At 32.2% G+C, this 13,375-nt stretch overlaps 1 protein-coding gene across 1 annotated transcript; it reads right to left on the minus strand.

The window, feature by feature from the left end:
• Nucleotides 1-9,892: 9,892 nt before the first annotated feature.
• LOC114267309 (zinc finger protein ZAT5) lies at nt 9,893-11,433 on the minus strand. The gene has a single exon (XM_028208345.2). It carries the CDS (start codon nt 10,931-10,933, stop codon nt 10,010-10,012), a length of 924 nt encoding a protein of 307 aa, XP_028064146.2. The 5' UTR covers nt 10,934-11,433; the 3' UTR covers nt 9,893-10,009.
• Nucleotides 11,434-13,375: the final 1,942 nt, after the last annotated feature.

Consider the following 13,375-nt stretch of genomic DNA (forward strand, 5'->3'; position numbering starts at 1 on the left):
ACAAATCAAAGCAAAGCTTTTATCAAAATATTATAACATAGCTTTATTAAAAATACCACTCACATAGCTCTTCGGGTGCAGGGATTAAGGCAAGAATCCAAGGCCTACAAGTACATAATAAATCTCATTGAATGCATTTCAAGAAGACAAGAAGAGATGCTCAAGGATGGATATGAAATGCATCCCTAGAACAAGCTTTACATGAGTGTAAATGATCCTGGCATTTCTCTCAAAACTAAGTCAAGACAAAGCAAAACATGTGCTGGGAGTTAAAACACTGTTTCTTATTTCGGGAAAACATGTTGGGTACCAACCAGGTCTTGGCCGAGGTCCCACATCTCTTGGCCGAGGTGTGGTCTCCTAGGCCTAGGTGCGAGATCTAGGCAAGAGTGGGTCTCGGCGACCACACTTAGGGAAATGAAGTCTGAAAAATCTGGGTTTCTTCTTGAAGAACACGAAGAACATGAATGCCAAAATCATAACTTCTTTATTCAAAATTTGGGATTTCATGATATGAGTTCAAAAACATGGACCTAAGTACCCCATACTTAAAGATTCCAAAAAAACAAACACAAAAACATGGATCTTGATACAAATTTTCGAATCAAAACATGGTTTTCTTCCAAGAACAGAAGAACATCATTTTCTCTTTTCAAAACCAAACTTTAAATCAATGCATGGCTTATAAATCATGCTAGATCGTGCAATGTGATCATATCAATATAAAGAACAACAAGAGTAGATCAAGAATTTAACCTCAAAACACAGATCTAACGGTTCAAGATGTGAAGATCAAGCTTGGAAATCTAGTTCTCTCTCTAAGAACTTCTTCCTCTTTCCTAGAGCTTCTCTCTCTCCAAGGCTAGGATATGACAAAATGATATGGGTTTCTTAGCTAGTACCTGACTTAATTCTCTGTTGGGACACGTGGCAACGCCGGATTCGATCTCCTCAAAAGGGTGACAGAATGACAAGACAAGAGTTTGGCAAAGTGTGTATAACAAGCAAGGTGACAAGGGCACTCTGACAAGGCAATGACCTCGGATCAAGACATAGGGTTCGGCAAGTAAGGTCTCAATGATCTCGGCTAGGAAGGATAACACTTGACCTAGCTGTGCCACACCTCAGTCTAGGAACAAGATCACTAGGTGCAAGGATCAAGGATGTTGGTTGCCTAGATGATAACATCTCGGCCTAGATGATACACATCTTGGCCTAGGTGATGCACACCTCGGCTTAGATGATGACATCTCGGCCAATATGTCAGGGTGAAGATGGAGGTCAACCAAGGTGATCCCAAGATGGTCCTAGGTATAAGAGGTTCAAGGGTGTGACCTAGGCTACGCACACCAAGCAAGGAACAAAGCATACAAGTGATGCTCAAGCAAATCACATAAGCACAAAATAAGACAGGGACCTTTACTTTAGGCAAAACAAGTCAAAATCTACATATGCAAGTTAAACAAAACAAAATCATGCAGATGCACATGAACATGGCTAAGACGAGGACGAGGGTCATTACAGTTTGGGCTTGTCGGGCAAGCCGGTTGGGTTACACACTTCCTTGAACACCCCTAGTTGAAACCAAACCATTCAGTCTTGGTTTGGGCTTGTTGGGTGAGCGGGTTGGGTTGAAACCAAACAACCATATTACGGTCCCCTAGTTGGATTTATTTTTTAGACAGCCGAAAAGTAGTGTGTTCAGCTTGGTCTCTATTTAACACTTTATTTTGGTTCATTTGGCTTGTGAATTTGTCAAGGAAAATGAAATAACTTGTGCATATATATATATATATATATATTGTGAGTTATTAAATGTAAAAGTTGATTTATTTTTTTTTTAATTTTGTTACTACTATCTATTCATTTTCTTTTCATTTTCATAATAATAAAAAAAAAAATTCTTTTACTTTAAATATATTTCTGTTTTATTTTTCCTTTTCTTTTGCAAATTCAAGATCCAACACTTAAACCTATAGAGAAAAGGATGTTTTCAAAGGTGAGAGAAAAGTCTAACCATGTTACCTAACAGTTGCTGCTTGAACTGATGCAGTAAGATGTCTAATATATTCATTGCTAATGCATTTGTATATATATATATATATATATAGTACATGCGTTATTACTCCTAGAAAATTTGGTAGAAAGGCTAGCACATAAAATAAAATTTTCAGCATAGCTCATCCTATGAACTGTATTTATTCAGATTCAATATTGTGCAGTCTTACCACTGAATATAGCTACTCCTGTTTTGTTCAATAAGATGTGGCATAGCTTTTATGATGGGATTTTAAAATTTCGTCTTTCATCATATTACACTTGTCATCATTCCAGATCTAGTGATATGAACTCACACCTCAATGTCAAGAGCAGATAACACTTGATCATCGTGGAATGTAATGATTCGGGTGTTGCATTAATTAATTTGTAGAAGGTACCTATGTGAAAAGCCACTATAACTCATTTGTTGTTGTTGTTGCATCTAAGAATATATATATATATATATTTTTAGGAAAAAGATTGAGGCCTCGAATGCGTGAAAGCTCGAATGCCTCGAATGTCAAAACGACGTCGTTTTGACATTCTTACCGGTAAGAGAATGGCTCAGACCTAGTACAGAAAAATTATCTTACCGGTAAGAGAATAAATCTTACCGGTAAGATAATAAAAAAAATCCCAAAACGACGTCGTTTTGAAATTTTGCGCCATTCGAGCCGTTGATAATTCGAGGTACGTAGCAGTGTTGATATTTTTATTAGGATTTTGTTAATAAGTGGTCTTAGAACACTTGATAAAAAAAAATTAAAATAACATAATGCATGAGAATCCGTGCACTAAACAATGTAGAATCAACCTAAACATTGTTAACTAATGCCTTAAATAATTGTTAACTAAAAGTGAAAAATAGTGAATGAGATATAATTTTTTTTTCCCCCCACTTTTTGACTGTCTTTTCTTTTCTGTTTGCGAATCTCACTTCTCAACTTCATGTTGAGAATTTAGGAGTAGAGTAGAGGTCATGTTTGTTTGGCTCCATTGGTAAGGAGATTAGACTAAGCAATTCTGTGGGTCTTCTATAGTTCATGTCTGGTTGATAGAAATAGAAATGGACTAATAGTCTAATGACTATCAATACCCTTACATGGTGGGGTTAGCTTTCCCATAGGACGGGTGAGATTGCTAATCCAATCCCATGGGATTAGGTGTAAAATGACAAATTTGCCCTTACATTACAAAAACAATAAAGCTAATTTTTATGCAATGAGGGTGTTTACATAATTTTATAAATTTAATCCTAACGAACTAAAACAATAACACTAGTACACAAATAAACATACTTTATCATACATCTCTAAATTAATACTATCACATTAATAATCTCTTCATTCAATTTAATCCACGAAACCAAAGAGGCTAGCATGTCTATTCATGACCAAACAATACAACAGTACTACAAGACTAATGACGTACAACCATAATTATATAAAAATTTGGGAATTTATAATATTAAAATAATATTTTGTTATAAAAATGTTATTGTAATATCATTTTGATGAAAATTTTTATAATAATATTTTTTATATATATATATACTACAAAATATCAAAATTTGACCACCTAATGTGGACGGTGGTTTAGGACAGTTAATTTTTGACAAATCTAATATTTTTCAATAATATATAAATTAAAACAATTATTTGAGAGTCGAATGAGGCCTAGTGTTGCAGCCTGTGCACCCAGGAAAGGCCAGCCACTTGTGCCATCAAACGCAAAAAGAATTTTTTTTAATTGCCCTTTTTTAATACGTATACATATATGTATAATATATAGAGTAGTGAAATTTGTCATGTCACTTCACAAATCACATAAGAGGTAAAAATTTCTGATAAAATATTTTGATAATATATAAAACTCTTTTATTGTATATATAGCACAGAGGAAATGGTTTCATTTCAGTTGAGGTTTGGTAAGATTTATTAAGAAAATTATTTATGGGTCGTTTGGGATGTAGGGTTAGTTTTTTGAATTTTTAGCTTTTTGGTTATTTTAATCTGAGGTTAAAAAGTCTCGTTTAAGATAGATTTTTTAATTTTTTTGACTTTTATAAGAAAAAAATGTAATGTTATGGTTTGGATGTGACATTTTATTTTATTAAATTAAAAATTCTATTTTATCTTTTTTTGATTATTTTAATCAAAAAAAAAAAAACTGTTTAACTTATGTCAAACGAGGACATATAAAAAATAAATTGATCAGATACCTATGCACATATCCTTATCACTAAGCCATTTAGGCAACGCTTTTGTGAGATGAGATCATTTTCCATAAAATAGTGGGCATATGTTTCTCACCCTTTTTGGTGGGACTACTGTGACTGATGACTAATCAAAAGTAATACTATATTAATTCTATGAACCAAAATGTTAGATACCTATGATTAGAAAAACCAGTGGCTCATATAGCCTAATCTCATTCAGCAATTATGTGATGTGAGGCCAAACCTAGCTATATGGCTTACTTTTTAAAATGGGAACCCAATTAGTGAAGGTTCATTAACAAAAAAAAAAAAAAAAAAATGATTGTACAATCCTTTTTTCTTGCAAAAAAATTATTTAATATTCTTAAAATACCATGTGATTATACTTAGCAATAGAGTAATGTGTGACGGTCCAACCGTTGCCTAACAAAGAAAATACTCTTCAATGCCTAATGAAAAAAAGTCCTCGTCAAAACTCAAAAGGCCCAGATAAAATAAATAAATTTGTTAGACCTTGCAAAAAAATAAAACAAAATAAAAAAGAGAAAATTACCCTCTTTTACCAATGGTCTGTATAGTAAATATAGTAAACTTCACAATTTTAGTTATAAGAGTCAAAGAATAAATAAATTTAATATAAAAATTAATACATATTTATTTAATGTAAAGAAAGTTTTTATTAAGATTTTACCTTCAGACTCGTGGAGGGTTGTGGAGGGTTGGATCTGCAACGATGTAATAGTTTCTCCACTCTAACGAAAGATTTTGTTACCGTATACTTTTAACACATTTGTTAATAAGTATTATATAACTGTAATTCTTAAGAATATTTTTATAAAAAAATGTGTCATAAAAAATATATAATATATAATTATTTTAAATTTTATTAATGAATACCTTGCTACGGTTGTTAACACTCTACTACAAATCTCACTAACCAAAGTTTTTAGGCCTCGAAGTCATCTTAAACATGGACGCACATTGTAAAGTTTTTTTGGCAACAAGTTAAAAAAGTTAATTTTTTACTTTTTGGGCAAATTACATATACCTCTTTCGAGATTTAGCTAAATTACAGATATTCCTTGAGGTTTTGAAAATTATAGATACCCCCTTGAGGTTTATATTTTCATAACAAATTGTCCCCTGAGGTTTTTATTTTCATAATAATTTGTCCCCTAATTTGTTATGCAAATAGTACCTTCAGGGAGGTATCTGTAATTTCTCAAATCTCAGGGGGGTATTTGCAATTTTGCTAAATTTGGAGGGAGGTATATGTAATTTGCCCAAAAGAAAAAAAGTCAATTTTTTATCAATTTCCCAAAACGCTCCTGGAAATGTATATAATAAAGAGTGGACTTTAGAATAAAAAGAAATGAATACTGAAAGTAAAAGCTAAACAAATGTTATATAAACAAACAAACGTTATAATTTTTTTTTTATTCATTTTACTAATTGATATGTCATACAATAAAGAAATTTTAGAATCTAAAATACAACTCCCTTCAATAATGTGATAAGTGGCACACCCATGAGTAAAAAGAAAAAAATTGTAAAATTTGTTAATTTATGTACCATTAGGCCCCGTTTGTTTGGGGTTATAGGTAGATGATTGAGATTGATAGTAAGGTGGGATTCTATATGGGGTGTTTGTTTTGAGAGACGGGGAGGAGACTCCTAATCCTTCAATATTAGGATAGGTCTTGGAAGAGGGATTTGAATGGAAGATGTAGAGATGATATTAGAAAAATAGTCCGAAGGATTAGAAATTTTTTATTTATTTTTATTTTTATTTTTTACATGTTGTTTTTAACATTAATGTTTAATTTTTTATATTTTTTATTAAGTAAACATCATTGTTTTATTTGTTTTACTTTTTTCTGAAATTTTTTTATTTCTTTTAATTTTTTACATGTTAGGCATTTTTTTTTGAATATTAATGTTTAATGTTTTTGTATTTTTTATTTGTTTTATTATTTTATATAAAAATAATTTAACAATCCTTACACTAACAACTGTTATCAAAACAAACACAATTTTACTTAATCCTCTCACTATCAATCTCCTCACTAATAATTTCCTCATTATGAATCTCCTTCATTTTACTTCTGAAAACAAACGAGGTCTTTCTTCTTATAGTTAGCCCTAATTTTTGGTTGAAAACGTGATTATTTAGTAGTTCAATGCATCATGTAGCATTGTTTACGTGATGTTTTAAATCAATCAAGTAGTGAAATTTTTTATAGATGAGATATATTGACTCACATTTGCTAGGTGATTGGGAGACAAAAAAAAAAAAAAAAAAAAAAAACTCGCTTAATATATGTTGCAATTTTTCTTTTATCAGGAACAACACGTATTTTTGATTGAATAAAAATTTACTTTCAGGTTGAGAATTTTCTTCAACACTTGATCCAAAAACTATTGTCAGTGATAAGATTACAACTAGTGACGAATGTCTAACTATTGAATTATAACATTTGCATCAACTACTTGATGAAAAAATACTAGAAAAGATTCATATCCTTATTTGCAACCCTAATATAATGCTAGTGTATAGTATAAATGGCCGGCAAATGCCATAAATATTCTTAGAATTTATTTAGAATATATAACTTAGGGGAGAAGACAAGTCACAAGCTTCAAACAACTTGAAGCCCTTTTGTCTCCATCACCTAATCAAATTAATTAAACATATCATACATATGTAGCTAGCTAGAGCATCCCATATTGCCCACTTTGAAAGTTGAAACACAACACACACTATATGGAAGCATAGTGAGGAGTGGCGATAATAAAAAGGGCTTTTTAATTAAACATATTATATACATATGTAGCTAGCTAGACCATCCCATATTGCCGACTTTGAAAGTTGAAACACAACGCACACTATATGGAAGCATAGTGAGGAGTGGCGATAATAAAAAGGGCCTTTTAATAATTAATGCAGTTATTTATAATTTACTCTCCAATGGAAAGCCTGCAAAATTTTCATAGCCAAGCCAACCAACCTGCTATCAAGTTGGGATGCACGCCACTTGGCATTTCATTTACTGATTTGCCCTTACAAAGCCATGCACATTGTTGTGCTGTTGCTGTCACTTTCTCATGTGTTGGGCTGATAGTTAGTTAATAATATGAAACCATTTGCAGGCTCTGAAATTGTATGGGGGTGTTTATGAGCCACAAAAATCAATCAATTTGGTAGGCAACAGACCGAAACACGTACGCCTTATTAGGTTTGAGGATTTGAGTAGAAATTTAGAAGAAAAAAAAAAGGGTGTGAAATTAAGTGACATGCAGATATATTTTATTCACATTTTACTTACCTTTCCTTTTTTTCTTTTTAAATTCCTCATCAAATCTCTTAATCAAACACAGTATTAAGCTTTTGCCTTGGTGACATTTGGCATTTTAGTTCTTCAATGTACAAAATCCGATCACGAAATCAAATTTCTTTTGCATGAGATGAAATTTACACATTCAATAGGTCTTATCTTATCTAAAAGCGTTATGTCCAATTGTTTGATTAGAAATTATATACTTCAAAACTTCTTGGTGTTTTAATCTCTTAACCTGAATTTTTCTTAATTTTTTTACATTCCACTATTTTCTATGGGACTCAATAGTCGCTCGTATAAGATATATAAAATATGTGAAAATTGTCAATTACTTTCCCAAACAAACACAATCTCAGAACATACAATGGGTTAAAGTATCTAAACTTTATACAAAATTTATTTTTATCTGACATGACATTTTACATGTCATTCATGTATCCATAAATATGATACTTCAAAATTCAATACAAAAATTTGATCATCACAATATTATTCTTTGAATATAATTCTCAATTAATATGTCTCTTTGAATAGTTGAGTGGCCAATGAAGAGAAACATTTGTACGTAATATATAAATATTAGGTCTTATTATTTAAGATTAACTGAAATAATATGAATAAGAGAATATAGGGAGGTTATATTGACAAGGTAGCCCCCCACTACATGTGCCAATGTCAATGCCTCTTCTCTCTTTCTCTCTCTCTCTCACACACACACATTGCATTTGGACATCTCACGCAATGTGCCCACATGCTTGGCTTGGCTTACCAATATTCACCCAAACGTGTACATAACAAACACTTTGAAGATCATAGTGAGTTAAGTCACCCACCCTCTCTCTCTCTCTCTCTCTCTCTCTCTCTCTCTCTCAAAGCATAACCTCCCCTTAATGACAACAGCTTATATCTCACGCAACATTTTAATGGGAAATTAAATCAAGTTGATAGCCTACAGTTAGTGAGCTACCAAAACAAAACCACAGCAGAGAATAAGAAAAAAAACACTAATATTCCTAGACTTCATACCCAACTGTACATGTGTGACATAAGATGACAGTCTCTATTTTTGGTACACTAATGGACAGTGGATAATATATAGGGGAAATTACTATTCTGGAGATATTTTGAACAATTATTACATAATAAGACAAAAAATTATAATTATAATTATTAATATTTATATATTTTATCAAATTTTTCGTAATTTTTTCTCTGACACACCACTAGTGTGTGATTTTTTCATATATATATATATATATATATATGAAATGAAAACTGAAATGAAAATGAGAATGAAGGAGAGTGAGATGCGGATGGACCCAATATGTGTGTCCACACTCCCCCCCCCCCCCCCCCACACACACACTAGATCATTTGGATCAGTTAGGTCGATTGGGAACAGGTTTTTTTAGTAATTTTTTAATTTTTTGATTAAAATGTGATTTAAAAAAAAACTAGTATTTTGAGATGACTTTTTGACTTTTTACAAAGAGATCTGCAAAAAGTAAAAAGAAAATTTTTTTGATATGAGTTGTTGATTTTTTGATTTTTTTAATAATTTTTTGAATTTTTAACTAAAAAGGACACTTACCGAACGAGACCTTAATTAAGTAACTTGAGAAGAAAGGAAGAGTCATCAATTGATTGATGAGGGGTGTGTAATGGGTGGGCTGAGAGGCTTTGAGAGCTACAAGTAGCTGAGTGAGGTGAACCATTCACAAATTAGCATCAACATGGAAACATTAACTAGTTTTATAAGCAAAAAGAAAATACAGATAGGTACACATGGGAAAAAGGCAGTTACCCAACTCAGCTTTCCTATCCATTTATTCTTGTCATTTATTGAAACACACCACAGACCTAGTGAGTTTTTTTTTTTTTTTCATTATATAATAAAAAAGGAAAAAACTAAGTACTTCAAACAATAATATTTTAGAAGTTGTTTAAAAATATATTTAACTCACATTTTATTTTTAATGTTTTTTTTTTTTAAATACGTAGTATTACTGAAGGAAAAAAAAAAAAAAAAAAAAACAACAACAACAACGAGAAGAACCTAATCCACGACTTTCGGTTGTGGTGGTGGTGATGCCAAACCCTAACCATGACATCCCTCTCCCACTAGAAAGAAAGAAAGAAAGAAAGAAATAAATAAATAAATAAAGATGCTCCATCACTCACTTTTCGTGAATGAAAGGCAACCATGAATACTAACCACTTACTTACTCAAAGAATTCAAGTAGATCATCAACATTGGGAAAGAAAAATAAATAAAAATAAAAAAATAAACAACAAATTCAAAGAATTAATAATTATTATGCATAATGGTTGATTAATAATAGAAGTAAATAATTCACATTTGATCTGGTCTGAACCCTTTTTTTTTTGTGTGTATTTTTTCATTCTCCTCCTGCTAGTAATGGCAATCGACCAAGGCCGCCGCGGAGAAGACGAGATGTGGTTTGTTGGTTGTTGTTGTGAACTGAAACTTATTGGTATCTCTATGACGATGATGAACCTGATGATGATGATCATCCTCTAATGGTGCAGGTAGGTTGAGATCCAGTGTTAACCTGTGTCTCGGTTTCTCACTTTCTTCTTCTTCTTCCTGAGATTCCATAATTACAGTATTGCTTGTATCGATGATGCTCATGGTGGTTCGAGTATTCGGAGCCGCCCTGTGTCGTCTCATATGACCGCCCAAGGCTTGCCCGGACGAAAACTCCGATCCGCATATCGAACACTCATGTACCTTGGACTTATTCTGATTGTTATGTGATTGTGAAGCTTTTGTGGCAATTGGAAGCGGAAGGGGTGGGCTGATCTTGATAAATTGGCTCTCTTCTTCTTCATCATCGTGGTTCGATGGCGGTGGAGAGATCGGAAGCGGTGATCTCTTCTCTTCCACGGTGGTTTTGGGCTTTTTATGACTGGCTCGGTGGCCACCGAGAGCTTGGAAGGAAGGGAAAGTCCGGTTACATGTCTTGCACTCGTAGACATAGAATCCAGGTTTGCCAGCGGTGGTTGTGGCGGTGGTTGTACCCTCCTCAACCTCATCGGCGGCCGTGGCTTCGACTTGCTTGGAACCAACAACACCGCCTTGGGCTAAAAGAATTAGGCAATTAGCCATGTCTTCGTCTTCGTCGGTGGCCGTAGATATCTCACCGGAAGATGCGGGAGATTGAATGGACCAATAACCACCGTCGGCGCTTGAGAAGCTAGAGGTGACCGCGGCGGCAGGGCCGAAGGGGGAGGAAGGCCTGGGGCGCTTGGTGCGCTTACCTTTGATGATGAAAGTGTGATCGTTAGAGGCTGTGAATTCTTCTGGGGATTCCATGTCCTAAAAGAGCACTAAAAAGAGGTGAATTGAGAAGAGAAGAAAGTAAGAGAGTATGAGAGAGGGAAATTAGAGTGGGCAATGGAGGAAGAGAGGTGGGAGAGAGGGGGATGATATATATAGGAATTAGGAAGGAGTGAGGGAAGTGAGGAAGAGAGTGAGTGAATGTGAAAATGGTGAAAAAACAAACAAGGGAGTGTTTGGAGTCAAAAAGCAGCTCTCGTGAACAGTTACCGTGAATCGCGAGTCTCCCTCCCACCAGTCTTCCTTGCGTTTTCAACTTGTTTAAAAATAATAAATTAATATAGAAAATTAAAAAAAAAAAATCATTTTATTTCCTTTAAAGTATTACTTCCCTATCACATTATCTTTCTCAGTTAAAATAAGTCATACTATCAATTTGTATCATTGTGATCTTTTTTTTTATTTTATTATTATTATTATTTTATATTTATTTTGTACTAAAGATTCTTATTGATATGAATTGGTAGTTGAATTTGGTAAACTGTAATATTTTTTAGTAGAGGGTTAAAGTAATATTTAGTGATAGTTTTAAAAAAATAAAGTGTAATTTACCCAAAATCCTATTCATATAGAAAATTCATACAAAAAATAGTGTAAGAATAACATGCTAATGTCGTGTTTGTAAATAAAATCATCTACATTGATTTTCTCTTTTTCTTTTTTTTATGCAACATTGTTTTGTAAAAAAAAATTATATAAACTTTAGATTTGTATATTTTTACTCTTTGAAATGCGGAATAGAGCCAAACTTATTAATATAATAAGTGCTACATCAATTTGTGATGAAAAAAATTATGTAGCATTTTTCAAAAAAAAAAAATTGTTAACTTGCACACAAACTAATCATAAAATCGAATAGAATCCTTTTTCATTGGTGTGATGCTCATAAAAAGGTACAATTCACCTCATAATAAAAGAATTTGAAAAATACTATCCATATATAAAATTCATACAAGAATAATATGGCAATGCTATTTTAGTAAATAAATATCATTTTTGTGAGTATTTTGATTTAAAGTGAATAGTTGCATTGAGCACGTTGTTATGTATAGAAATTATGTATAAATTTTTTTATCTATATATCATTATATTCTATTCTTTAATTATTTGTTACTAAAACATTTTTTAAAAAATAAAATAAATGTGATCTCAAAGTACCTTGTACTTTTTAAGTGCTTTAAATGTGCCTTGCCAGTTTATTAATTGTGCCTAACAACATTTAATGGAAAAAAAAGGAAAGTCCCATATTATCACTCTATTTATTTTTGCGTTATTGATTTCATTTTTGAAAGAAACTATATATTAAGAAAAAACTGATTAGTGCTACATTATTTGTTGTCAAGTAGGATAATATATGTCACCACTCCCAAAAATTTACATACAATTTTATTATTAATTTTTTTTTTTTTTTTCCAAATCCAAAAGATGTCAAACTCAAGCAACTATTAAACGCTCAAAAAAAATAAAAATAAAATGACTTGCAATTAATAATGCCATATTATATTAATGTAAAAGTAGCTAATTATATAGAGTTGAAGAATTAGAGGTGGTAACGTATTTGAAGTCGGTTTCACACTGTAATTGGTCACAGTTTAGAGAGCACGAAATCACGAATAAAAACAAGCATTAAAGCAAGGGGGATTGCACGTTAAAAGCATGCTCCACCTCATTCACACCATGTCCTCTTAAAAAGAAAAGTACTACTAGTATTGTTTGAGTGAAAAAAGATGCAAGTATATGAGGAAAATCACTGAGAATCGTTTGGCTTTCAAGCAAACCCATTATTACTTTTTTCTTTTAAAAACAAATTTCCCCTCAAGCTTTTCTCTTCATTGATAGAATTGGATTGCAACTTCCAATTTATATTTTAGAATACTTTTCTTTTCTTTTTTTTTTCCTTCTGAGTTTATAAATATCACGATGTACACATTTTTTTTTACATAAATGTGAGACCCACAAAGTAAAGCCAACATACATATAAAAAAATAGAGTTTAAACATTTAATTTAATTATTCTGAAATTGTGAAGCCCACATATTTCGATATAAAATCCACCATTTTAAACCAATAAGATAATATGTATTAATTATTCGCTTACATTGTCAATATATAAACTAATTTATTTTTAAAAAATTAATACACCAACAAAATATATTCCTTACATAAAATATTTTTTTTAATCTAAAAACTCTTTCCCTCTCACCAAAAAGGTGGTGGGAATAAGGTCTATAGGTAGGGACACACAAGTGAGCATGGGCAAGTGGGGATGGGGTGAGGAGGAGAGTGCATCAACCATACAGGTACTTGTCATGGCTTGCCCACTTAACTTAATAGTTAGTAATTTATTGTGACTAAAATGTTTAAAAGTTGAGTGTGTTCTCATCCTCCTTAATTGCACATTGGTTTGCATGCACCACCT

Source organism: Camellia sinensis, chromosome 14, assembly GCF_055761805.1.
Source record: "Camellia sinensis isolate YWXY chromosome 14, ASM5576180v1, whole genome shotgun sequence".
Taxonomy (NCBI): Eukaryota; Viridiplantae; Streptophyta; class Magnoliopsida; order Ericales; family Theaceae; genus Camellia; species Camellia sinensis.

Coding starts and splice junctions, on each gene's coding strand:
- LOC114267309 (XM_028208345.2), bottom strand. CDS start 10,933: ATGGAATCCCCAGAAGAATTCACAGCCTCTAACGATCACACTTTCATC.